The sequence below is a fragment of the Struthio camelus genome, chromosome 5, assembly GCF_040807025.1.
Source record: "Struthio camelus isolate bStrCam1 chromosome 5, bStrCam1.hap1, whole genome shotgun sequence".
NCBI classification, from domain to species: Eukaryota; Metazoa; Chordata; class Aves; order Struthioniformes; family Struthionidae; genus Struthio; species Struthio camelus.
The window spans coordinates 46,430,287-46,458,237 of record NC_090946.1 but is presented as its reverse complement, the minus strand read 5'-3'; the positions used below and the strand labels follow the sequence as shown (position 1 = coordinate 46,458,237).

Genomic DNA, 27,951 nt, shown 5'->3' with positions numbered 1-27,951 from the left:
GGTAAGGCATGAGAACCTGAAAGTAAAAACAGCTGTTTCACTTTCATTGTCTTAGCAGGAAAAGAACAAAAAGAACATAAGCAATGAAGAGTGTACACAGAGGAGAAGTAAGTGAGTTTCTAATAGTATAAGACAGTTCTAGCAGCACGAGGGAGTTTGTTTGTGTGAAACCGATTTTTTTTTTTTTTTTTTTTAAAGACAGACTGCAGGATAACAACAACAAAAAATGAAGACTCTGGGCAATTATTCTAACCACATTTCTGCTTTTGATGATAAATGGTCACAGAAGTATTTGCAGATACTGTAGTTCTTTGGGGGTGTGGGCATCTGCCCAAGGTTCTTCAGCTTTTAAAAGCCTTTGCCGCTACCCAGAAGAAACCTGAAACTCTGGAGGTCTGAAAACGTGATTCTCAGGGCTTTGTCAGAAGCTTTCAGTAGAGCTAGTGGACTGACCTAGAGATACTTGGGGAAGGGTATAACAAATCATTCATGGCTTGTTTCTCTGGGTAGCTGAAAGCTCTTGCTCTGCAGGTTTGGTTTTGAGATTTCTGATCTGTCTATTTATTTATTTATTTCTCAGAAGAGAGTCATTTCCTTTAGGAGGTGGAGATTGAGTGGCGGTAGCATGCCTAAGGTATCTCTATGAGGTAATTCGGAGAGGAAATTCAGCCACATCTAGCATGTTTTGTGTTCTGTCTACCAGTCTAGGTTCAGAGATGTTCAGATCCCAGCTGGTCGGTGTGCTGGGTTGAACTGAAAGCTGTACGCCAAAGGCAGCAAGGGAAGGTGTGCTGGGAATGCCGTTGAAAGTGCGATCTGCAACACCCTCAATAAGTTGCGTTAGAGTGGGGTGGATTTCTCAGAAGATGAATGCCTACTTTCTGTTTCCAAATTTGGCACTTCTGTCGCTGGAAGATCCCAGATAAGTCACTGAACAGTGTGGTGACTTAGTTTCTCTGTTCGTTTAGTCTCATTTTTACCACCAGGTAGTTGCTCGAACCTGAGTTTTCTTTTTTTCTTGAGCACTTTGGAAATTGTGAAAAAAATACTGAAATAGATAGAGGGAACACACAAGTAACAACTTCCTAGGCAAGAATTTACTTTCCTTTTTTTATTTGCCTGTTATTTGTATTCTCGTTTGATGAATGCTGCTACTTATGTACACTAATGTGCAGTCTCCAGTCTGCTGACACCAGGAATGCTGATGTCTTTGTTACAGTAATCATCAGTGCATGGATAAGTACCAGGGTAACTGTTTTACAGCCTTGTGACAGAAAAGCCTGAGTGTGGCCTAGATAGTGGATTTTAACTGTTTCTGTATATGCAATTGAATGGCCATACCACTGCTTTTAGCCCTTCTACAACTATTTCACCTTTTTAATCGTTAGTATTTCAGGACAGGAAGTTCATTATATGCGGAAGGTAAAGAAAAATCCCCTTATCTGAACAGCCTAAATGTTGTATTGTATAAGCATGCGAACTTTAAGATTGAACATGTATGCGCAGCTCTACCTCTTTGCTCGGGTGTTACAACATAGTCTTTGCTAATGAAGAGTTTCTTACCTGATTTTTTTTTTTTTACTTGTAGATACACATATAACTAAAGCTGTGGTTTCACAAGCTCTTTGAGCTCATAGAAATGAAGATTTTTACAAAAAGGAACTTCTTTCTGCTGGGTACCAGTAAAGTCTTGTGATATCCTCTCTGTATGCCCGATCTGGGGACTGATATGGCTGAGAAGGATTAGACTTTGGGGGGGGTAATATTGAAATGAAGGATGAGTTCTTTGGTCTGGCTCACTGTGAGGCTGTGTGGGTGACCTTAGCGCTGGTGCAAGGGAAGGGGTTAAATTGTGCAGCAAGGGGCAAAGTGGAACTGTGTTGGCCTAAAGTCAGGCTGGCTTAGAGCCTCCTCCGTGGAACGGTAGCTTTTGGTAAGATGGATTCTGGTGAAGCATCTGCATTACTCTCATACAGGAAGGCCCTTTCAGCCCCTTTTTCCATGCCAAGCCTTTGAGTTAGGAGTGAATGCCCAAACTGAGACACCTTGGACTCAACTGACAATAAACATACCCTTTTGGAAACGTCGCTCTTGACTTCCCTAGGATGTGTTCAGCCTGGCAGCAGGCGTTCCGGTTATATTCATGAGTTTATAAACTGTTGTGAGAACATATCCACTTCTTGTCTGAACAAAGCAGCAAAATGGATGAACTGGAGGCATAGCTGTTGATTTAAGCACAGTAGTGCATTTTCCTGTCTAATGCTCAGATTTGCACATTGAAAGAGTCACAAGTGCACTGCAGTTGCTTATTTCATATGGATTTGTTCCTCACTCTTTTACAAATCAAACTATAGACAAACAGATCTGACTATGTAAAAAGAGTTCTCAATGCTCCTGTTATTCTGGGGGAAATGCTTTTTAAGTCTTTCTTTGCATGTGTCTAATAAGGTTAAATAGTTCGATTAAAAACCTATACTGAGCTGTGACAAAATGAAAATAATATATATATGTGCAAATAATTTTTAAGAACATCAATTTTAGAATGAAGTAAACCAGAGTTAGCTCGGTTATAACAAAAAAGCTCTCTCCTGATCTGATATAAAAATGTTAAAATAGCAACTATTCTCATGGGAAGAGAGACTACCAAGTAGATGCAAGCCTTGGTGCATATGCCAGAAGGTGCTAAATCTGTCTTTTATAATACCCATGTTATATTGATTTTAATTAATGGTTTTATGCTTATTCATCACTGTGTTAGTCTTGGTAGGAGGGTTTTGTAGGAGGAGGATTAGGTATTTAATCTGCATTTTTAATTGGAATCTTTTTGTAGTTCAGTGCTATCTAAATAGAGAAAGACTTTTTTTCTCTTGAATTTCTGTTGGATCTCAGTTTTTGAACACCCAAATCCATTAGGATAATTTGAAGATCCCAGCTGATACGCAGTCTAACACAGAAATGATTTTGCTCTGCAACCCCTTTGCATGTAACTAATCCAGAAAAATGCTGTGTGTGGACAAGCCCGCAGAGTGTAAGATCCAAGAGGGCAAAGCTAGTCAGACGTTCACTATTTGTGTATTGGAACTCGCACGTTGAGGCGTGACTTCTGTGAAAATCAGTAGCATGGCATACTAAATGTCAGCACTTGAAGAGAAGAAGTACAGCTCAAGCTCATGGGCTGTGCCTGCCGGCTGTGCTTGCCTGGGCTGTGCAGCTGTGCTGCCCAAGGCTGTGACGCAGGGGTGGAAGGAAGTCGATGAGCCGGAACAGGAGAGAAGAGGCAATGGCAACACTTCCAGGAACAGGTTGGAGGTGGTGGGCAGTGGGTGGGCAAGAGGCAGCGACAAGAGTCGAGGTCCAAGGAGGCCACGTTCTGCCCCAGAGTGGGGAAGGGAGACAAGAAAAGTGGGATGACTGGAGAAGCGAGGAGGAGAAGGTGGGAAACATAGGGAGGCAGTGATAGGAATGGGGGGATTAGGATGAAAAGGAAACAGTGATGAGGCTTGCTTCAAAAACAGGAAATCGGCAGGAAAACTAGAAATGAAGCACTTCCTGGTAGACCCTCCAAGGGTTAAAAGGGACCGTGGCTGAGATGATAGCAGTGAAGAACCTTTAACCATTGGCTCCACTGAAGTTGCTCAATGTGTTTGCCGTGGCTGGGATCCAAAAGATCAAAAGGACAATGAAGAATGGAAAGACTCTAACCAGAGGGGAGGTGGCTGCCAGAAAGCTGCCCCTGGATGAGGGGCAGATAGAGGCACTTGCCTGGGGTCCTGAGGAAGTCAGGCCTTCCAGGACCTGATAAACCGGAGCTAAGCTATTCATACGTGTAGCTCTTTCATTGTTTAAAGCCTCTTACGTTGTGCTTCATTAAGATTAAACTGTACTCCTTTGGTTTAGGAAGGCTGTCTGATCGACGTATTAGCTGTTGGTCACACGCATCTGGCCCGAAAACAGCAGGCATCTGAAACTGCTTGGACCTGCTGGAGTCCACCTGGTCGATCCACGGATGCTGTAAACTGGTTGCTGACCAAAGAGTGGGAGAACTCCAGGATTCCTCCCCAGAAAAGGTAAGGGCTGGAGGCTAAGAAGAGTGGGAGTGTACTCATAGAGCAGAAAACTAGAGTAGTTCCCTGAATACAAAGCTGAGTGCATTGTGCACGGGACCTTTGAAATTTAGATGTGTAGAACGGATAAGGGCTGGTCAAGAGGTAGAGTTACGTGCACCAGTTCAAACTGTAGTTGCTGTCTGGAAGGGTAAATGAGGTCACATCTGCACACGTCACCTTTGATTTCTTTCTGCTTTTGTGTCATATCATTCTGATCACTCAGAATTTAGGTCGCTAAACTTATCCTAGTGTTATTGGTTCTTTAAAACCTCATACACAGATACCCTTAGGCAATTAAAACAATCAGGACAGTGGAACAGGATCTCTAAACTAAATGAGAGCAGTAGGTAAAGAGTGGAAGGTTGCTCTGATGGTAAAAGCACAGGTGTGAGTCAGATGATGTGAAGTCTATTCCTGGCCCTACCAAGCTGTTCAGTCTCTATACCTGATCCACCAGTGTGTTACTCCACTGATCTTTTCTGGCTTATCTCGCCACTGTCCTGGGTCTATTGCACTCTGTTACACTTGAATTTATTTGCTAGTGTGAAACTTTGTATTTGATCCTGGCAAAAGGCCTGGGCATTGTGGGCCGAGAACACGATCCCCAGACCCTGCAGTGTTTTCGGAGAGTGCTGTTTGTCTGCAGTGTATGGTGTCGTGCCCTAGCAGGAGGCTAAGCACAGGTGCTCTACTGTGGCTTTGCAGGAGTTCAAGCTACAATATTATTTTCTATATTGTAGATAGGGTTTCATGGGAAGGTCGTGCACAACACTTTAATCTCTTTGTAACTGGGAACTCATTTTGAATATGTAGGTGCTATGTATATAAAATTCAGATTCATGCAACACCTTTCCTCCCTCAGCCTATGTTCTGTCTTGGGGCCTGGGTCTCATTGCCCGTTCTTTGTGGTAGTCCCCAAGAAATCTGCTTGAATAGTGCCCAGAGCATTCTGTGGTCCCACTCTTGCAGGAAGTCTTGCTCTGAAATCTACCTCCTGTTCCTCTCTGAGACTCGGGAACAGACCCAGTCAGCTGCTAAAGGAAAGCAGCAGGCTTAATTGTGGCAACGCTGACAGCATGGATAAACAGGGTCAGCTGCTGCCTTGAGCTCTGAGTGTCACTTTGCTACCTGTTGCGTAGCCGAAAACAGGGCTTCAGTTGGTCAAAGTGTCATCTACTGAACAGTAAAGTTCAGCCCAGTGCTGCAAGGTCATGACAAAGCAAGTGTCAGCAGCATCCCAGGAAGGCTGCTGCTGCTGGACCGAGCTCTTGGAATGAGTTCAACCATTTTGTCCATGATGCAGCCATGAGTACTTCTGAAGAAAGCGGTGTTTGGCAGGTGCTCTGGGTATGGGACCGTTGCTGTGAGTAGAGCAGATGCTGCTTATCATATGCCCTCAAGAACCATCAGAGGAAGCGCAGACGTCTCCTATTACTGCTAAAACAAAAACCGAGCGCCATATGGGCACTAGAAAACATAGATCCATTGGCAGCAGAACAAGATATGAATAATTAATTCCTCTGATGCCTCCTGTATGTTCCATCCACTTAAGCTGTGCAGGATGCTGTCTACTGGAGATGCAGACAGATCTGCTCCCAAACTAATGGGGACAACCCTGCAGACTGTGATCACTGCTCAGCTCAGTTTGTCCTCCATGAAGCTGCGACTCCTGCACTGTTGTTGTGACATACTTTAGGTCACAGAGGTAACATCATCCTTTGGGCTGTTGGTAGGAGCTCTTGTAACACCAGCAAAATTGGGATGTGTCCAGTAATGCCAGCCTGGAAGTGGCTGTGAGGTGAGGGAGACAAGCTAGGACCAAGACTGGAAGTACTGACTGCTCTGTCCTATTTTGTAAGGAGAGGGCTGACTCTTTTGCCCAGTAGTGGTTTAGTTTTGTAAGAGAATTCATACCATATCAATCTGCTCCCAGCACTGTCTTACTGAGAAGTCCAGGTTTCATCTGCTAAAAGTTCCCTGAGTACAGGTAGGATTTTTCTCTCCTTGCAGAGTGATTTAGTAGGGGGGGTGGGGGGAAAAAAGTGTTTAAATGGCTGTTTGGCAACCTCTGTTAAAATATGTATTTTTTCACAACTTATTTGTTAGTGAGCATTTGTCCATATAATGGTTGGCAACCTTGTTGGCAGCTGAAGTTGAGAGGCACTGAGGACTTAGAAGGGTACAGAGACTGAATTCTCCTGTGATTCTGCCATGAACTGCTCTGAGGTCAGGCAAGAGGTGCCCTGGGAGGTCAGTGTGAGGGAAGGCTTTGCTGAAGATTCATTCAACAAAGATACATATTTAGCTTCAGGAGGGTAGGGGGAATTATTCCTGTTTTGCTCTTTCCATTCTGCTGGTCTCTATGAAGATTCCTTCAGCCGTTTCACATACCCAGGTTGCAACAAACATACCATATTGCAGACTTTTGAGCGTTTTTCCCTCATCTTCCTTCTGCATCTTCCAGAGTTGCTCTTGGCTATTGGGCTTTGCTGAGAGACATTCAGATTTTTAGTGTGGGAAAAGTCACCTGTAATTAGCAGCTTCAAGTGAAAGTTTAACCCTTGCATTTACAGCTGTCTTGTGATGTCCTCTATTCCATTTTAAGAGCACTTCAAATGTTTCTCTTCAAAAAAAAAAAAAAAAAAAAAAAACCACAACACACTTTCAGGAAAGGAGCTGAATAATCTTTTGGTCAAGATAAGACACTATAACTTGTGTCCAGAACAGGTTTTGGCTTTAAGTTTTGGCTTTTTCTGGATTTCAGCAAATTAGCTGGATTGCTCTAGAGTGAGCCTCCTTTGGAGTTGTCTTAGCTCAGAAGCTGAGGGAGACCTTGGATGGCAGACAAAGCTGAAATCCCTCACTTGTCAGACAGGATTTGAACAGTCCCCCTTGACAGATGCAGTGGAAACATCCCAAATGAAGGCTGCCCAGCTGGGTTGGGAGGTGGGGCAGGTTTCCCAAAGACATCCCTGAAGGAGGAAGGGGTTGGTCCTGAACCAGGTAAAAGTGTTTGTGAGTGCCCCTGTGGTCTGGAAAGGAATGTGAAGAGGATAGAGTAGAAGAATATGTTAATCACCGGAGAAAGAAGTAGACAGAGAAATGGAGCAAGCTGTGGATTTGTGGTTTCCATAGTGATGTAACTGTGGAAGCCTGCTGGGCTTTGCCACACTGCAGTTCATGGCTATAAGTATGGAACTCTCATGCCGGGGAAATGTAAATATGCATCGAACAAATAAATGGCTCCCTCGTAACTTATTTCTTCTTTATCTGTAGATAATACCACAGTTCTTGCTACCAGTGAATGATACGTTGACCTATTTTTGTTGCTTTCTTCTCTTCCCTATATACATACACATCCCACATCACTGATGCCTATGACGTGAAGCATGAGCAGAGAAGAGTCCCTGCTCACCCACACTGATTTCAAATATGTGCTGATCACAGAGCGTATACCTAACTCTTTCAGGACACGCTAACTGATCAGAACACCACACTGTGAAACTTGGACTGATGTATTTCATGCTGTTCATAACTGTCACTTCACTCGTTTCTGTAGGCCACAAAAAAAAAACAGGCTGCATGCATCATTAAATCATGGCTTACTCAAAACCCTCCAAAAATCTCCATTAAATAGTCAAAAAGTGACCTTTAGGGAATTTTTACATATAGAGAGACCTAGCTGTGACTGTAAACGCTTGAATTTGAGAACATTTAAATCTGGCTTTCACAAGAAGCTGGTATGCACAGTTTTTCATCACTGCAGCTAATGGATTATCAGTGGATCATGACATGCACAAGTGCAAATGTCAGATGCACACATATCGGACAGTATACATATACCAATCCTGCACACCCACATACATAATCCAGTCTTTTTGTTCTGATTTGCAGGCATTTGTGCCCATTTTAAAAACATTTGGGGTGAAGACCAAAGGCTTGCTTACCGCTCCTTCCTTTTTACTGGTACTGCTGCTGGATGTTTCTCTTGATGTCTCTCTGAACAAAACTCCTTTACCTTGGGCATTTGTTTTGCTTGTCTGATGGATGTGATGGATCATCTGTTCCCTTTATAGAAAGGAATGCTAATTATTTTCAGAAGGCTAATTAGGTTGCTAATGAGAAGCTGTACTGCAGTAATATTTCCTTTAATTACTCACTCTTAAGTGCTGTATAGAACAGTTTATTGAACATGCTGTTAAATACAAATGCTTGTATGTGGCTCAGAGATGTACCTTCAGGCTTCCTGAAAGAAATGCTTTGGTAAATCCAGGAATCCATGAGACACAATTGAGCAGCTGAGACTGGTTCTGGGAGCCAGCTAGTCAGCCTCTTTGCCTCCATGTGAATTCAATTCTTTTGCAAATGAGTGACTGCTGTTGCTCTCTTTCAGCAATGCTTGATGGCTTTCAGCAGTATCAGTGACCAGTTGTGCTACCTGCCAAACTAATCTGTAGTTACACCTAGCTCTCTCACCACATAGTTTAGTCTAATGAGCCAGATGGCAGCCAGAGGTGCAGAGCGATGGAGTGACTAGTCCAAGGTCATGCTGCAGATCGGTGGGAAACCTGGTAATAAAACTGATGTCTTAATAAAACATGAATGTTATGTTAGTGCAGTGCACCTTTCTTATCTTCCCGAGGGCCAATGTCATTCACTGCAAGACTTGTGACAACATAGCTTCTTTACAACCTAACCCATATGTCTGCTGCAGCACTGACTTAGGAACATCCTTTTGCTTCTCCATCTGAGTCCTGCCTGCAACTTGCTTCTCTCCTTTTTTCACCCTTTATTGCAGAAACTTCAATGCTTTTTAGATTTGTCAAGAGAGAGTCACTGTTCTAGATGGTATTCTAGTTGTGGTAATCCCCGAATGAGAAGTATTCGGGTGGATCTCTGGAACCCCCTGCTTCTCTGGGAAAGAACTTCACCTTTTCTACAGTATCCTCTGTAGCGCAGTCCAAGACCTAAGACTTCATCCTCGTCTCCTAAAGCATCTTCCGCCAAATTTCTGCTATGCTCATAGTCTGTCTCCTGGATGTCAGCACACAGCCTAGCTCTACCAGGGAGGACGATGAAGGAAGGCTGCAGAATGGGGGCCGTTTCCAGGGATCAGAAGGAGCCACCTATGCTTGTATGGTGATCATCATAGACCCAGTCAGAGGAGTGAGGATCTGTGCCGATCTCATGGCTGCAGTGCAAAACATCATACTGTGTTATTAAGGTGTCTAAATTTGGGTGGCCCTGAGAGAGATTTAAGGCATAAAGTAAGAAATACCAGGGAAATTTATTTTCACCATGGAAATAGCAAAGGTCGCCTTCCAGTGCCAGTGTTTTCAAGAACAGATGTGCACTGCTAAAACAGCCTATCTGTGCTCCACATATCTGCTACAGCTTTGGCTCAGGCACATTGATTTAAAAATTAATTTTGCATATGCAGCATTTAAGTAAACGTTGTGCATCATTATAGTGATGTACAGTGAAGAGACAGTGAAGAGACAATGAAGCAGGTTGTTTAGTTGCAGGATATATGCCGGTCCTAAGTTAGTACAGGCCTAAGCACAAAAAGCATATTTGGAAAAAAGTCTAGGTAGCTACTTGGAACACCTTCACATTGGGGTAAACTGTTGTGCAAGGCAGTGGAAGTGGGATTGTTTGGTATATGCCTAATGTCATGAGTTCGTTGCTGTATATATCAAGACTAGTTACTCTGTGCAAGCATGCTCAGACTGATATTTTGTTAATTTTATCAGTATTTTTCCTGTTTTAGTCTTGATAGGAGGTAAAAACTTAAATTCTTACTTGCCCTACTGACAGTGCATTGCTGAAAATAGGCGGCACTGCATTGCCTTCCCATCATATTTGATACCCGTTGATTGTCGTAAAAGTCCTTACGTGTTGCAGATATGTGTACCTCTGGAAAAGAATGGGCAAAATGCCCAGAATGTGCCACTCCAGGACTGTCAATAAGAGATGCATGATTTAGGCACAAAGATGACAGCTCTTAGGCATTTTATATAAGCAGGGACAACATATGCTGTCTCTCTGGTTCCATTTGCCATGGGTCACCTAATGCTCTATTCGCTGAGCAGATTTTAAAGATGGTTTAAAGAGAATGTGGGTTAATTCTTTTTTGACAGGTTTTGGGGGGCCACTATGAGCAGGATCAAACTGTTTCATTTAAAACTAAGGGATTCTATTCTAGTCTTATCACAAGATCATTCCCAACACACAGAAAAGAAGTGGCATCTTTGTTCAGCTGGCCCATTACCCAGAGGCATGAGGTGCCTATTGTTGCCCAGAAGAAAAACATGATAAAGGAAAAAAATCTTCTTCTCTAGCCGTTAACTACAAAGGGAGCCTGAGGAGGCAAAGCTTGTAACTCAGGTACCTCTGTTAAGTGCCTGAAGTTCATGAATGAATTTGGGTCTGTGTATAGGGTGGGAGTAATGTTTATGTGAAATTCAAAAGCTGTTAAAACTGTCATACAAATGATCTGTTCGTTAGAATGGTATCATGTTGCAGTAACAGTGTAAGGTAGACTTACTTGAGGTTGAATCTCAAAGAACAAGTCTCTTAGAGGCATTTCAGTGAATATTCATGAGAGCTCTGAACCTGCACAAAGGAAAGATCAGCTCCTCACTGCTTAACTAACAACTAACTACGTCTCCTAAAATAGCTAACAGTTGTTTAGAGTATATGTTGAGCTTTTATCTTCAGGAGGTAGCAAAATAAAAACTGAAAACGTAAGTCAGAAGTTAAGGGCAGCACAACTAGTAAGGAGCTAGGTGGCAAGTCCCAGACAGAAAATAGTCTGACCCTGGAAAAAAAACCTGTAACCGATCATTAAATGGGCAGGATACTTCTGTCACTCCTGTCCAACACCATTCTCTCCAAATACAATTGGACAGTTGCATGGTAACTGGGTAAAGCACTGAATTAGAGTTCAATAGAAAGAAGTCAAGTGAGTTGCTGTTCAGTTAAAAGGCCTCTGCAGCTGTGTGAAAACCCGAAATGGCAAGCTCACTTCTGTGGCATCTTTATCCTGCCACAGCAGGGTGTTTTGTTTCTGTTTTTTTTTTTTTTTTTTTTTCCCCCTGGTTGTGCTTATCAGGCCCCATGGGGAAACTGAGTCATTCCTACCAGGTGCTGAATGCAGTAAGTTCCTCTGACAAGTCCATAGAAATTAGTGGACAGCTTGGCAGTGGAAAGAGAGACTAGCAACGGGAGATGTTAAGAAAGAGCAGCACTGCGTAGGTGGGAAGTAGTCTTCTTACCAGTTCTTCCAATAAATTCCTGTCTGGTGTAAGTGGCTTTGTAGCACAGAGGCTGGTAGATAGGATCTCTTCCAATTTTACAGCTGAGAGCATATCACAGGATTTAGCCACTAGGCTGCCATGAGACTTGAGAAATAAGCCTCTCATGGGAACCAAGTGAGGTGTGTTACAGCTCAGTATTACCTTCTCCTCAAAGATTAAGTGTGATGTGGTTTGTAGGAAGAGGTAATATGTATTGCTGGGTCAACTGATATTGCTGGCGGGGGGAAGGAGTGACCAGTAAGTTTCAGATACTCAGGCCCTCTTTGCGCTTGAAGCTGTTTAAAATTGAGCGTCAGGTTTCTGTCTCTAATCTGACCAAAGTAATAAGATCAAAGTTACTGAGAACACAGTCTGGGTCTGCAGTGGCTCTCGGCTTCTCCCTGCCGCAAGCATTTTGCTTGTGGAGCCTTGGGATGGAGAGAGGCTGTGAACGTCGCAATCCCAGCTATCAGACAGACAGAGCCACTGAGCCACCAGCTTCTCCGTCTCTGCCCTTGTGCGCCCACATGTTCCTGAGGCCCCTGTATGACCCTCACAGATATTTTTGTGGTTAGTGAAAGGTGCTGCCAGGACTGTCCAGAGAGACAGCTGTACTTTTTTAAATGAACAAAGTTCTGACAGTGACAACATGAACTTTCTGTGTTACGCATCAACATGAGTGATCTGGTCCAGAAAGAGCTACTTCCAGAGGCAAACAGGAGAATCTAGAGGCAGCTTGCATCTGACCTCTCTTCTGAGGTGGCCAAGGATATGAGCCATACGGAGCCTGTGGTTAGGCTATGAGAACGTGTGTGTGTGTTGTTGAAAGATGCAAGGAATTCAGTTGTTTCAACAGACTTCTTTAGAAAGGTCTCCCCCCGCCTTTTTTTAATTTCACCTATAATGTTAATATTCAGGACAGACCGACACAATGGCAAAATCTATCATTCTGGAGCCTCCACAGCTGTGCGTGCTGCTAGCCTAGGGCTGAGACCGCTGGAGATGAATACATAAGGGCCTTTCACCTGCTGGTGAGAGTTCTGTCGGGGTGCAAGTCGAATGAAAGCCGTGCCCCACAGCAGAGCCAGGTTAGCGGAGACCGGTTTTAAAGTAGTTGTCTTCCCTTTCTATAAGGGCAAAACAGGTCGGTGCAGGTGGTTCAGGCACAGTCGTTTTCTCTTCTGTCTGCTTGCAGAGGCTGCTTCACTTTGGACAGAAGGGAGTGCTGAAACAGAGAAGCACAGAGTGAACGCCTGCCTGTGGAGCAGAGTAGAGTCTACTTTCTGTAGAACTAAAATTGTGTCTTACGTCAGGGGAAGCTGTTACCAATGTAGCCTTCTGCGCAGAGTCATCTGAGATGAGATTGGTAGAGAAACAGTCTTGGCTTACCTTGGTGCCTTTTATCAATGTTTTGTCAGCTGTCTGCCAGTGTATGCAGTCAAGGATAAGAATCTTTTATTTTTCTCCTAGCGCTCTCAGGAGATTATTTTTTATAACAGATCAGCCTTCTGGTCCATATCCCACCTTCTTCCTCTTTCTCCCCCCATTCTTCTATATTCCAGCAACTCTGTTTCCAAGCAGGAATTGCAAAGAGCAAGTCTCTCCTAAGCACAGCATGGTTTTGTATTGCCGTGTTAACTCTTGTCATTGAGCAAAACTGTTTTTTTACTGCAGCTGTACTGGTTCATCAAGCACTGGTGCAGGAAGATGATGTGGCAAATGTCCTCCTAGCATACCCAGCTATCTTCTGATTTTCATGGCTAAACTACTCCAGTGTACCTCCCACAAGTCTGTCTGGTCTCTGTTGCCCTCCTTGGCCGTAGAAAGGCTTTTCATATGCCTGCCTCATCTCCTCTGATTTAGATGCCTTGTCCATACCTGAGTGTTGCATCTTACCAATCGCTCAGCAGCTCAAAATGAGAGAAAACAGCCTCTCTTTTCCAGGCCATTTTTCATGTCCTGTTAGGGTTCCCAGGCAGGCTGATTTGGAGGATTCTGTTAACTTGGGGCTGGCAGCCAGAAGCAGGGTGGAACATGTATCCACATGTTATCTTGTCACTGTAGTAGCTGCAGGGAACTATGGATCTTCATTATTATCTACTTAGGTGAAGCTAGTGATGAGGAAACAGTGATGAGGTAACCTCCCTGACATCTGCCCCCTGAGAAGCTTCTCTACTAATACACTTAAAATTTTTCGTCTGCCTGTGTGTTCTTCCTTGTTTCCTTCTGCTACGCAAATCAGGATCTTTCCATCCTACTCCTTTTAGATCTTTCTTCTGTTCTCATCTTGCAAGATTTTCTCAAAATGAGTTCTCTCCAGCTTTTCCTCTCTTTCAGTGCTTTGATTCCCTGTGTCCTAGAGGAGCCACCACAAAACTGGGAGTAATTTTAAGAACGATGCAAGAAAATCTCTCCTCTTTCCACTGAGACAGCTATGTATATAGGGTCAAATTCAAGTCTCCCTTTATCACTGTGTGTTGACTTTTTGGCACTGTGCCATCCTTCTTCCATGTGGATTAACAGGTGATAGGAATGAAGAGGTGAATAGTATTTTTTCCTCCTTGCTGAGTTTAAGATTAGAGTTAGCAGTTCTTAAGGACTTTTTCCTTCTAAAGTGGAAGCTTAATTCCCTTTTTAGGCGTTTTGCAAGTAGCTGGCATTAACACGATGCAGTTCTCCTGCAGGACTAGTGGAATTTGTTAGGTGCTATTCACACGAGATGGTTTAGAATTTTTCAGAGCCTAAATGTGCAGATCAGGTCTTCAGGGGATGAATAAGAGCAGGGTCTCAGTAAGTACCATAGCCACATACTATCAGATCTGCAAAGCTGTCTGAAGCTGTCGCACTGCTTTATTTCATGAACTGGGCTGTCCTGTGCTATGAAAGATGAATTCCTGGACTCTAGGCATTCAGGAACAGCTGATGTTGCCCCATGCACAAACATGTAGACTTTTCTGTCCTATCTCAAGAAACCTAAAATCTTTTGTTTATGTTGACTAATAAAAATAGGCTAGTTTTGAAAATGCTGTCCTGTGTCAGTGCAATGAATCTGTTTGCTGGTTTTACCAGGCAGACTGTTCAATAGAGTCTAACCTTATTTGGATATGCTGCAGGCACAAAAGGAAACGTAGGTCCTAAACCCAATGCTAAAGGTAGTAGCGCTGCAAGACTGTTCTGTGCAAAACTGCATGTTTGTGTAGGAATATGGAAGAAAGATATAGACTAATATGAAATGGATCCACTTCCAGAGGGGTTGTGTAAGGGTTCAAGCTGCGCGTGCCTTGCGAAGCCGTGATAAATGATTGGCAGGCTGCAGGTAGGAATCCTGAATGCAATAGTAGTGTTCATGAAAGATGACTTCAGCATAAAAATGAATATGGTCAGAGGAAAAAATTATGGACAAAGTTGCTTCTCCTAGAGGGGAAGAAAGAGCAAATAAGGAAAACATGTACTATGTCTATATATCTTTTTATATCTGTAGGTAAAGAGCTAAAAATTATGAAGGCACATTTGGTTCAATTGCCTCAGTTAAAGCAGAGATCTGTGCTCCAATCCAAATGAGAGCCTGAGAGAACAGTCCAATTTTGTAATTGGGGAGAAAGGGAGTCAGAAGCTCGGGAAGAACGGGAAAAGAAGCAAGGTGCCAGAACAGAAGCAGGGCATGCTTATGATCCAGCTCCCTGACTCGGGAGCTGAAGTGCATGAAACTGTGGCTGGGAGCAGATGTTTCAGGTGGAAGAACAGCACTGGGAGACACCCGTGGGACTGCACCATCCCAGCTGACTGATCGGAAAAGAGAGGAGCAGTAGGACAAGGCAGTAAAAGCTTGAGGACCAAAGCTAACTGAAGAAACTGATGTCTGAGGAGATGAGAGGCTTGCTGGAATGGTGGGCAGAGCTAGACTGGCAAATACCAATTCCACGTTGAATTATTCTTCTATTTAAAAGAGGGTGTGAGTGGTCAGTCTGCCTTTGAGAAGTCTGATTTCAATTGGTTTTGCCTGTGGGAAAGCTTTCTTTGGTGCTGCCTTCCTGGGAAAGAAACCACTATATGTTAGAGGTTTATGGTGGATCTGATGCTTCAGGTTTACAAGAGAGAAAAACTTGGGGCATGCCTAAAACGTGAAGGTGTTGTGTATGTAGTTGTAACCCAAATGGTACGCTTCCTCATACCTTGAGGAAATAAAGCACTAAAAATGTAAGCTGCCTTTTGCAAAGACACAAATGACAACAAAGTGCCCAGCACAATTCAGAAACATGCCTGTTGTGCAGGAACTAGGCCCCAAAACCTACGTTTTTGGTAACTTACTCTGGACAGAAAAATATGACTATTCTACAAAAACATACCTGAGCGACAGCAGTTATAGGCTGCTCATCGTTCTTTCTAAATTGAAATAAACCTGAATGATAGAGAATAAAATTCCCTTTTATAGTTTAAAGTTTATAAAGGCTTGTGTACTTAAGAAGAGTAATACAAGGAGAAGGAAAGTGTTCTCTACAGCTGTACCAAGAATTACCAAGAATTTTTAGGAACTGATATTTTATTCTCCAGTAAATAAAAAACCCGTTTCAGACAGTTAGATACTTCTGCTTTACCTGTAGCAAACTAGGAGAAGGTGTCTTGGATCTGTCAGTGATTCTCATTTTTGGGTTTTTTGTCTTTTTGCACACACTGCTCTTCAGAGTTAAGTGACTTGGATTGTGTCACAGTATTAGCAGGGCTAGGAATTTAGCTATTTCTACTGCAGTGCTTTGATCATAAGACTCTTTTCTGCCAAGCTTCATTTTCAATGTGAACTGTGTTTGGATATTTTTGTCACTCTTACTGCCAAGCCTGGCTTTCCTCCATTGCGTGCTGATTCTGGCTTGATCCTGCAGACTGTTCAGAAGAGCTGGGCTAGGCATATTTATTTGTTATTGTGGAACTGATACTGACCTCTAAGTTGTCTAAATCAATTTTTTACTGTAGGGTTGTTCATCAGGAGTGGACTGTTGTTAATTGCCTTTCATTTTACTTCAGAAAGAAAATTGTGGGCATTTGCTAAGAAAAGGAAACCCTTTTCACAAAAGAGCTGTCTGAATTTCCAGACAGCTTTAAGAAATCATGTAAGATAGTTGATGCTGATAATGTTCTGTCCTTAATGTTGTCTCCTCTTTAAATCTGCTGGCTCTCTAGTGACGGTGGAAAAGATACTGGTTGTGGCAAGATGTTGTAAGGTCGCAGCATGGTCTCAGGATGAATTCTCTCTCTACGTTCATCATTCTGTTTTGGGTAGCTTTCTACTAGTAAGCTGTGATGTGCTTTATGTTCTTTGAATGTCAGATTTGATTCAATCAGCTAATACAACATGTAAGCTCAAGCTTTCAAAAATAGCCGTGCGTTTTGCTTGCCCCTGTGCTTGAATGCACAGTTTGAATGCCAGGGCCCCAACCTGCAGGAACTCTGGAGTCATGCAGTCCCCCAGCGGGGAAGTATGAATGCTCAGACCTGGGCCTGAAGTTATGGACTGTAAATTTCTGGCAGCTTTTGAAGAGCTCTTAAAGTTCAATCCTGTTCTCACGGTAGAGAATGAAATTAACCAATTAACTAATGCTAAAGGTTTATTTTAAGATAAAGGTGAATCCAGCAACTGAAACCCAAAACTGGAGTAAAGCTGGTACAGCTGTGCAGTCTGCCTGGGGACAGACTTCCTTAGCACTGGCCTCCAGGTCTGTGCTGTTAATGGGAAGCTCTGCCTGCTCCGGTGGTGGGTTTCTGCCTTCAGAGCCTCTGTTTCTTGCTGGGGCTGCTTCAGAGGTGCTTGGAGCCTTGCTGGACACTTGCTTGTTGTGGAGCTGTAGTGTCAGGAAACGTTGGGGAGTCAGGGCAGCTTTTCCAAAGAAGGGAGGACTACAGGTAAGGCATGGAAGCGGTCTAGCAACAGGCTGTGGGGAGGACATGACCTTACCTGAAAGAGCTGTTGGGAAGATTCTGTGATAATACCTTAATTGCAATACATTTTTTAGATGCTAAGTTTGAACTCAGCCGTTTTTCACAGGTTTGCCTTGTGAATCTGCTGCTTGCTTGACTCTTGCGAGGTCTTAACTTATGTCAGGCACATAGGAAGCATCTGTCTTGGTCACTGTAAGTACAGAGCTTCTGTCTTAATTTGCTCTTAGGTTAGAGTGGTCACTGTGGGCTATGGTCCGTTCTCCTAGTAATGTGACACAACGTGTGGGGCAGGGAATGGGAAGTCTCAGCTTTCTGCACCTCCGCTGCCATTCGTGAGATCATGTTAGTCAGAAAAATTACGTTTTATGTGAACAGCATATTCATGTTTTCACTTTGTTCTCCGAAACCACCCCCCCCCCCCACCTCCAGCACACTCCGTACCACTCACCTCCCAAGAAAGTCCTGCGTTGCTCCTCCTCGCTGTGAATGGTGCCTTCTGGGCAGCCCACACGCAGAGACATTCCTAGTAAGAACTACACTTCCTCATCCCTTTGGCTTAGTTTGGTAATTGGATTCATTTAATCTTCTTCTGTCGTCATTCTGTTTTACTGCATCCCAAATCTCTTTGGGACAGATTTGAAAGATAGGCGGGGATCAGAGGCTGCCGGTGTGTACAGAATGAACTGGGCGAAGGAACCAGGAGTGGCTGGGAAATTGTGTCTCCTGCAAGGGGAAGGAGGCAGAGCATAAATGAGGGGAAAATTCACATTAAATGGTCTGTGCTCGCTCATAATACACCATGCATTGGTTGAACTCTGAGGAAGGGAAAGAACGTACACCCTAATGGAGTTAGAAGCAGCAAGGACAGATTACTACATCCAGAACAGACCAAAATCCCAGAGCTCCAGAACCATTGCACATCAAGTCTGTGTTCAGAGACATTTGTCTGTGATGCACTTCTAACATTCCTTGCAAAGCTTGATTAATCTATTTGCTGGAACTATTCCACACTTCAGTACAGTCGAAATCCTATTTTCTGAGCCACAGTTAATTGAGGCTCTCGGTTACCTGAAGAATGAATATCTCCTCAGAGTTATGACTTCAGCACATAAGTACTGCTGAGACTTTAGTGTATAAATCTTTAAACAATAATGGACTAATGTCTTGGGGCCAAATCCAGCACTAGTGTTCTGTAAATCTTTATTTCTAATGGTTTGTATAAGATTTATATGAAAATATTGAAGCCAGATTTGCAGCACATTAATTTAATGTTGTCCCTAGTTGCAAAGGCATGCTCATTTGGTGTTTACTTACGGGGAAAATGCAAAATTAGGGAGAGGAAAAATTACATTTTAAAAAGTATTGCCCAAAGATGCGTGTTGATTTTTCATCGTCACATCCTTGTATTTACTCTTTGTTGTTAAAGAAAAAAAAACTCCAGATGTATGTCTGATTCTCCAGATCTTAAGCAAGAGTAGATACAAAGATGTGTCAATGAAAAAATCCAAAAAGTCATGAAGGACAATTACTTATATAAAAGTACTGTTTGATTAAGAAAGGGACAAGGAAGGGGAATATCATAAGCAGTAGAGCTTATGATAGGTCCAGCAGTGGCAGGTGCCATGTATTTCAGAGTTTCACCTGTGGTGAATCAAGTAGGTGACAGAATTTGCAGCCTAAGGCCCTAGCTAGTCAGAGGAACTGTCCTGTGTATTATTGTTTGTGTTTTTCTTTTATTAGCACTTCAGAACTAATTCAGAGTGTCTTGAGTAGGGCTTATTATAATCATCCGAAGGTTGTGGGTCTGAGTGATTCTACTGAAGTACAGAGGAGAGAGACAACCTGAGAGAGACTTTTGAAGCACAGCTTGACTTGGTAGCAGGGAGACAGGCAGAAAGCCACTATGAAGGAGAGCTTTGAATGTGAACCAGACAATGCTCAGCAATTTGATCAGGCACAAACATGACAGGCACTGATGTCCCCCCCTGCAGTGCTTGTGCATGACAAATCTGCCATTATTTCTTCATTTCCTGATCACTTGCCGTTTGCCTGCCTGGGCTACCTCTGAATGTGTAGCCACCTAAAACTGAGCACTAAAACTGAATGTGTTAGAGCTCCTCTTGCACAAAATGCCTGGCACGTTGTGAAATAGTCCCTAGAGCAGTTGGGGATTTGTCTCCTTTCTCCTTGCTTCACCTGGTGCATCAGGTTTATTGGTATCTTGCCTCAGTCTAGGGGATGGTTAATATTCAATAAGGAGTTGATATTCTAAAATTTAAAAGCATAATCTTAGCATCCCTTTTTCTTGCAGCCCTAGACCAGAGTATCCTGCCCTGATCCTTACAACCAGATCTCTGCAGAGGAACACAGTCCTTTATACTCTCTACCTGTTAGGCCTATGATTTGAAGGTGCCTTTTTTTTTTGTTGTAGGTAGAGTAGGTGGAGAAGTTCTGGGCTCCTGTGCTGTAAGGAATGTTACCTGCATAGACACTGCCAGGAGAAATTCTAAGACTGTATGTTCCTAGGCTGATATGTAGTTTCAGCATACTTGCCTTTTTTCTTCTAATTCTATCAGCAGGTTGGAAAAAAGGTCCTATTGGAGAAAGATGGAAAACTTCTCTGCTGGCTTAGCTCAGTTTTGCTAATAACGTACTGTTTTGAGGAACTGTTTCTTCAGCTGCTTGAAATGTAAAGAGAACTTGCTGTTGATGAAAGGTATTAATTTCACAGCTTTGAACTTAGAAGCTCCCTGTTTTCCACAAAATAGCACAATGTGAGCAGCAGCAATACAAGCATTGCCATCCTCCTGTGGAGGATTGATGGGGAACTTGGTCTCCATGACTTGTTTCTTCTCTGCTGAGGCAGTTGCATAGCTGGCAGCTGTACTTCTGCGTTTCAGGAAGTCAATGTCCATCCCACTGTAACTGCCTCACTGATATACATGACTTGTTTTCTTCAGGGGACTAAATACTATCACATGTTCAAGCTTTTTGGTCTGTATTACTGTCACTCCATTAAAAGTCTTGTATCACCAAGTTCAATTATCTCTTTTAGGCTCTTCGCAAATCTGCATCTCTTATTGAATCCAGTCTTGGTCTTCTGGTTAGATGCTTCTCCCACAAATATCCTGCAACTGCTTTTCAGCATGGTCCTTATGCATGAATTGCTGCCCAAAAAAATGACACCTCTCTGCTCCTCCGTATCTCTTTAAGACCTTTGTTTGCTGTATTGTCTACCAGGGATCAGCCAATTTGATATGGCTGGGAAATGAGACGTGTGGGACAGCTGCAATTTTAATTATTTTGTAAACGCTCGAGTGTCTTGTAGCCGTTAAGTTGTATAGTCCCCAACTTGTGCAATAATGTGATATAGCTTGTTGTATTTCTCCCTCAGTATCCTTTATTCTCTTCTATTTCTTACTGTATACTTTCTGTCTTATTTCAAATGAAGTATTTTGCACCAGGAGCTGTGTTGATTTACAGATTTGCTTAGTGCCTAGCACAGTGGAACCAGTTCATGTTTGGGCTGCCACAGTTTGTCTGCTCTGTTTCAGGATGCTTTTAATCGGCAGCCAGCCAGTGAGGACTATCTTTCAAGCATATCATAAGAAGGAAGTTCCTGTGCAAGCTCAGGTTGATTGAGACAGTAGAAGGGAAGTGCTGAGACATTATCATCACATTGGTGCTTGTCTCCTTGCAATCATGGTGAAAGGGTCAGGATTCAAAGGACAGTGTTTATAATATATTGATCTCAGTTGCCGAGGTTGTCCCAAGTCTACATTCAGATTTTAGTCATAGTCTCTGCTTTTCTTACATTTTGCAAAATAGTCCCTACCCTGGAAGTCTAACTGGGTAATTATTGAGTATGTGGTGTATAATACCAGGAAAGAGCGAGATCTCCATTGCACAGAAAAACTTATGCGGTGCAGAACAGGACATGGCTTGTTGGATACACTTGCCAGAGTCTTTGGCTTTGATGGGCAGGCATAAGGCAATAGAAATAATTTGTGAAGGGATCCCTGGAGGGAAGAAGGGAGGGATTGAGAGGAAAGGACCTTTGCATATTTGGACAACTTGTTTTGTTAAAGGTTCAGCTTAGAAACGAGATTTCCAAAATTATAAGGAAAACATGACAGACAGTACTGCATGCTGCACGTGCTTCCAAATAGCAGAATTCTGATACGTTTCCTATAATGATGTAGAGGGAAGGGCAAGGAGGTAGGAGCACCAGGGGAGAAGCTTAGAAAGACTTATTGAAAAGGGAGGAAAAACATACAACCATTGGCAGTTCAGTGAAAACTTTACAATCGTTTTCTTCTGCAGTGAATGACAGTTCAGTTCTGTATTTCCTTTGTACCTTACCTAGCAAGGTACCTTAGTAGGACCTTTAAGGCCTCTGCTTCTTTTGACATCTGTTTCCTCAGATATAAGAAGCTTCTCCCCCTCCTGCTGTATATCCTCATTCTCATAAAAGATAGCCACAGCCCGCTTCCTCCTTATCGTTTTCCCTTTCTCCTGTAGCTCTGACTACTGGTTTGCTCTTGAAAGTATGTGAAAATGGGGAAATGATATGAAGATTCAAGATAAGATCCTCCTAAGCGTATTGACTGTGCTGGAAAATTAACCAGCTAACATTATCAGAGAGGAAGTCTGCAATGCCCTTACACATCAGCTTCTTGTGAACTGTGTGCAGATATACCCCACGCACATTCATGTGACACTTCGACAGTTGTCTTGGAGTGTCTCTTATAACTGAACTGTTAGGAGACATGAGGGAATTTCTAGTGACTCCTTATGGCTGAAAGACTAAGCTCACAATTTGCTACTGACCCGGATCTCTAGCATCTGCAGATAGTTCAGTGGCCTGCGTAACATGAATTGTGCCATTAGAAATGGGTCTTTGTTCAAACACCCATATCGTGTGAACTGCCAAGACTTGGGTCGTTTGTTATCCAGTTAAGAGAGGAGCGAATGGGTTATGGGTATAGCTCTTTCCTTTCCACTTTCAATATTCCCCAGTGCTTCTCATTCCTCCGAAATGTATTACAGTACAGGAGGAGGGCTGAGCACACTTTTCCAGTGAATATTCCGCTCACCTTCTTTGTGTTCATTATTCTAACTCCTCTTTTTTTTTAATGAATCTTTCTCTTTACCTATCTCCTATCAGAATTTCAGGGCACCACTGCATATTAATATTTTGTTGGAAGAGGTACAGTGTTTACAGAGCAGGGCAGGAATAATCTATTTCCAGATGGCAATGGTATGGCTGCACATGACAGTACTGTAGTCCTTTCCTAGCACCTTGTACTACAGAGTTGGCAAGTGCAGAGCAGAGAAGTTAAATAGTGCCTACTCAGGGGTCAAGAGAAACCTGACTTGAAAACATATAGTTAAAGAATGAAAGAGGTCATATTCACCCTGTGTTGTAAATCTTTAAGGCTTCAGTAGAATTATGCCTGAAATGAACTTGGGCCAATGAGTGATAGTGTGGCAAGGCAATGCTTAAGAGCTTAAAAATCTGTACAAAAAATTGTGTTTAAAACAAAAAGAAAAGTAAAAACTAATTGTGTTGAGATTGTTCAGTGATAAGTAAATTATGCCCTTTCAAAGCCTATTCACCAAGTTTCCTCCCGTAGAGACAATTAGAGTTTGTTCTCATTTCCTAATTCATGACTAACCACCTCTCTCTATGCTCAGCCGTTCCTTTTTATTCTCGTGCTTTGTGCTCTGCTGTCCTGAACCCAAACCTGAATGGACTTGAATGGCTCTCTTGCACTTTTTGACTTCCGATCAGGAGGTCTGATACCATAATCAATTTTTCTCCAAATCTTAGCTATATGATGCCTGTGAGTTCTCTAACAGAAGAAACAGCAGTTCAGTTACTGGGCACAAGGTGTGATATCTGAAAGTGTAAAACCTCAGAAACTTTCTTCTCCGGTTTCCTTTTTGTAGCTCCCATGAAAGCATAGTCTTTTATTACGCTAAACTTTCTGGGTATGGGGACTTAGGAGGCACCTGAAAGGGCTAAGGTTTTCAGTGCTCCATTCATCTCATCTAATGCATATTGGAATCGGCAAAGTGCTGTTTTTGAAAGGAGCAAAAAGGTGACATGTGCTTCTTTTGAGATGCTTGTATTTTTCTATTGGCAATTGCATCTGGTAAGTTCTTTGGTTGCCCCACTACTGGCAAAGCCTTTGTACCTTTTGTCACCAGTTCCAGCTACATCCAGATTCTCTGGCAGAGCAGTATAAGTTGTCCGGGCCCGTTCTGAGCCTCGGAGCCTAAGGTGCCACATTTCCGCAGGACTTAAATTCACTGTAGTAAAACTGAAGTAATTTAAAATGCACTTTGTTTCTCAGGTCCTTTGTGGATGTTGTGAATTTCTGCATGCTGTCATCTGGGTGGTGAGGACTTGTGACATCCTTATTGACTTCTCTCTCTGTTTTCATTTCAGAGTGCCTGCTGGGGTGTGTGCAGAAGAATGGCTGCGGCAGAGCCTCTGACCGCTTTCTCCCGGTGGTATCTCTATGCCATTCATGGCTATTTCTGTGAGGTGATGTTCACAGCTGCCTGGGAGTTTGTGGTCAACTTTAATTGGAAGTTCCCAGGTGTTACCAGTGTGTGGGCACTCTTCATTTATGGCACCTCCATCCTCATTGTGGAGAAGATGTATCTGTATCTCAAGGACAAGTGTAACATTTTAGTGCGCTGCCTCATTTACACTCTTTGGACATACCTCTGGGAGTTCACCACTGGCCTCATTCTACGCCAGTTCAATGCCTGCCCATGGGACTATTCCCAGTTTGATTTTGACTTCATGGGCCTGATCACCCTGGAGTATGCCATCCCATGGTTTTGTGCTTCTTTCATCATGGAGCAGCTGGTGATCAGAAACACCCTGCGCTTACGATTTGATGAGACTGCTGAGCCAGGGGCCCCCACTGTCCCTGTTGCCTTGGCCAACGGCCATGTGAAAACTGATTGAATAGTGACTCAGAGCCACTCTTAGCACTCTGAGAGAGCCTAGACCGCTACTACAGACTGTCAGCTCTGGCTTTGAGGTACTGCTCTTTCCTGTATGATAAGATTCATAAACCCCATTTTTTTCTAATGGGGGTGTGCATGGGATATACCAGAAAAAAGTGGAACCAATAGATTTTCTATGGATTTTACTCTTTGGGCTCCAAGGACCAATGTCAGCTACTTGTTAGGTCATTTCTGATTTTAACTTATTACAGATGAAAGCAGTCCTTTTGCTTAGACTTATGTGGAGAAAGAAGAAGAAAATTCTACAGTGGAAATGCATACAAAAAGAAAACACTCAATGGATGGGCATGGACACGCCAGCTACGTTAGCGATTGGCTTACTCCATTAGGCAATATTCAGGTGCTTGCTTGCAACCAATACCTCCCATGGGACCTGAGATGCTGCAGGAACAAGGAAAATCCGTCTGCTGTTGAGAAGAACCTAAGACTGGCAGTCTGCTAGGGAGTTAGATGGTGTTCCCTTCCTGAGGTCCCCTTGGCCTCCCTCCAGGTTCTTTGGTGCACCACAGTATATTCTGGTGCTGGACATGTTGCTGAATTTATACAAATCTTGTACTTTTTGAAGTCTCAGTCCTGATACTCACTAGAGAAGTTTTCTTTATTTTTCCTTTCCTTTTTTTTTTTTTTTTCCAATAAAGGCCTTTTTTGCCAAGTGAATTTTACCATAATCTGTGCAATCTGAATCTTGGCAAAAGGAACAAGAAAGAGCACAAGTCTTCCCATCACCTGTATCCCCTCAGAGCAGAACTTGCCTGAAGGGCTGCTCCAGATTCTGGCTCCCATCCCAACCGTGCAAACCTTTTAGAGATTGTACGTTCCACAAGGGTTTTCTGCCTTCCTTCCCAGGGATTCCTCTGTTTCTAATGACACAGATGACTTAGTCTGGCTGTAACCCCTTGTGCTTGACCAAAGGTCAAAAATTTTTTTGTGGCTAAGGCAGTATCAAGGATTCAGAGCCCTGCAGGACTGACTGTCACCTTCCTTTAGCGTTGGCAGGTCATGGCTCAGTTCTGCCCAGTGCTCTCCTCAGAGTATCAAGAGCAGGATTTTTTTTTTCTTCCCAAATTCTATTTTACATAACTACAGCAAGCCTTTGTCATAATGCTAATTGGAGGCAGCAAGGGATATGTCACACCACCTGATACAGGGAGGGAGGCATGTTGTAAAAGAAGGTTTCTAAAGAGCATTTCTTCATGCTCCCTCTGATTGAGCCTGCGGTTAGGGTGTGAATGCAGCCAGTAGAGAGCTGGAGGGGGAGAAAGTGCTGTGTCTCCATTTTAGAGATATCTGTGCTAGGGACAGTTTGCAATTTAATCCGTTTGGGAACATTCTTGGAGCATAGGGAAAGCAGAGGGAAAGCTATAATGCAGAAAGTGCTTGATACTGGCAGCCACAGATTAATTATTTGCTTTGGGAAATCTTGGCTGTTGGAGTTAGCAACAAACATGGTGTTTCCAGCTGTCAGACATATCTCACTCCTAACAGTTTTATGAGGGAGGTTTGCTGTAATTGCCCTGTAGGGCCAGATAAATTTTAGGTGTTCTTCCACCAAAGTCAAGAGAGCTGCACCAGGGATGAATTTAGCTTGCAATGCAAATCTGTTTGTATGATTGTTGAATTCCAGTCTTGTGTTGGAAATGTGTTTGTCCATGTTGGTCCTCTACTTCCGATGAGGGGTGCTCATTTGTGAATTTGCTCCTTGGAGCATCACTCCAGAGAAGAAAAGCGCTTCTGGCTCTGTGAGGGGAATTGCTGGTTGGTTCTGCTGTTATGAAGGCAGTGTTAATCCTTTTGTATCACACAGTGCAATTATTTTATTCCTCCCTCCTCCCTTCTCACATGACATCCGCTGCTGGCAATGGACACGTGAAAACTCTGGCGTCAAGGAGTTAATCAAATCTGCCTTGGGGTATGCAGTGTCTTCTGAAGCACCCAGAATACTTAGGTGGGTATTGGGTATTTTGAGTTCCCTTTTTATAGTTCATTAAATTAAAAGAGAACAAACACTGAACAGATTTTTCTTTCCTTTTTTTTTTTTTTAATGCTGTGCTGCCAGTATTATGAAATCAGAGAAATAGTATGTTGTTTGTCAGCCCTGATGGTCTCAAGGGTTTAGACCCAGGTAAAATAGGCACCTGACATTGTACATGGAGGGTGGGAAAAGAGATGAGATTTGTAGGTGGGATAATGTAAATCAGCTCTACTAAAACAAAACATTAGTTGCAAGGCGCAGGTAAGAGTTGGGATCTCTCCGTTCTGGCTCTGGTGCAAGTGAAGCAATTCTGTCAGGGTAACTAAACACAGTATCTGAAACTAGGCTGTCCTCTCACGGCCTAGCTTAACTCTGGTATAATGCTGCCTTCCCCACAACCCTCTGAAAGCCTCAGCTCCATAGAAACATCCTTTGGATCCCCGTTTTGTCCTGAGCTGTTACAAAACTCTAAAAAGTTAGGAGCAGTTATCAGCATCGTTTGGTGATGCCATACCAGCTGCGTATGGGACGAGAGGAGGAGGAGTGACTGCTTGCAGTGGTAACCTGGTGCACAATTATGTCCTTTGATTTTAGAAGCTTCCTCCTAAATGACACTGTTGATGCACAGTTATGCAATACCCAGGTGCTCAAACCATGGAAGGCTTCACAGGTGGCATCCAACATCTTACTCTATTATCCTTATTGCCTATGCCATTGTACCACTATTGTAGTCTGTTTTCTACTGATGTCTGACAAGTACTACGTAGATACCGCATCTTCATAGAGTTGTAATTTACACTAAGAAGTGCACTTTACTTGCAGCTTGCACACCAGAAGCAGAATGGAACCCAACAAATTCTTAAATCGATTCAAATAATCCCCTGGACAACTCATGCTGTCGCAGGGTTTTCTGTAATACCATGTACCTAAACCATGTACCTAATGCAGCAGGATTAGCTAGACTTCTCCTTTCTGAGCAACATGATAACAGAGCTTTGTATTTTCCGAGAAATCTCCCTTTTTTAATACATGTGATGCTTCTTATACCGTCCTACAGGAGGAGTGACCAGAGTCCAGTGAGACACCAAGGGTCTCGCTGGCAGCTCAGCAGGGGCCAAGGATCTGGACTGAAGGTGTAGAGACATTTTCATTAAGATGAAAAAGGAAAAACGCACAAAGGCCTAACATTTGTACATGCATCTTCCTCAGTAGATTAAAGTTGCCTGTTTTGAGTTCACCAGCAATAAAAAACTTGTAATTTATCCACTTTGTCCTTACTCTGCAGCAACAAGGAGGGAGTTGCCTATTGCTGCATTTTTGGTATGGTGGGATATGGGCTCAAATTACCTTTGGGTTCCAGTTTTGCCTCCCTTGTCTTACTCTTCACTTTTACTATCCACCCTGAGCAACTCAAAGTACATGATCAAGTGTAGAGCCTGGTGCCCTGTGTCTAAGAGCCAGTTCAAGCATAACTGTGTTGTCTGTTTGTACTCCAAAGATCTTGCCAGAGGGAAATAGTTGATTTAAAGTAGGACTAGACTGCGTTGTGCTCTTTGGTGTTATAATTGAGATAAACGTGTACATATGTACCAGGTGC

General features: G+C 43.1%; 1 protein-coding gene across 34 annotated transcripts in view; it reads left to right on the top strand.

The window, feature by feature from the left end:
* Positions 1-27,616, top strand: part of TMEM229B (transmembrane protein 229B) — a 37,508-nt gene extending 9,892 nt beyond the window's left edge. For 10 of the 34 annotated variants that reach the window (XR_693253.2, XR_011141527.1, XR_011141529.1 and 7 more), the window contains 3 exons: positions 3,898-4,067; positions 23,790-26,327; positions 27,412-27,616. Coding sequence is in view for 3 of the 34 variants with exons in the window: in XM_009668880.2 (XP_009667175.1) it covers positions 23,817-24,320 (504 nt within the window). In the remaining 31 variants the exon portion in view is untranslated. Of the gene's footprint in view, positions 1-55; positions 3,303-3,897; positions 4,068-17,441; positions 17,528-23,789 lie in introns of all 34 variants that reach the window. The other 24 variants (XR_011141510.1, XR_011141507.1, XR_693247.2 and 21 more) reach the window with 15 other exon arrangements.
* The last annotated feature ends 335 nt before the right edge of the window (positions 27,617-27,951 follow it).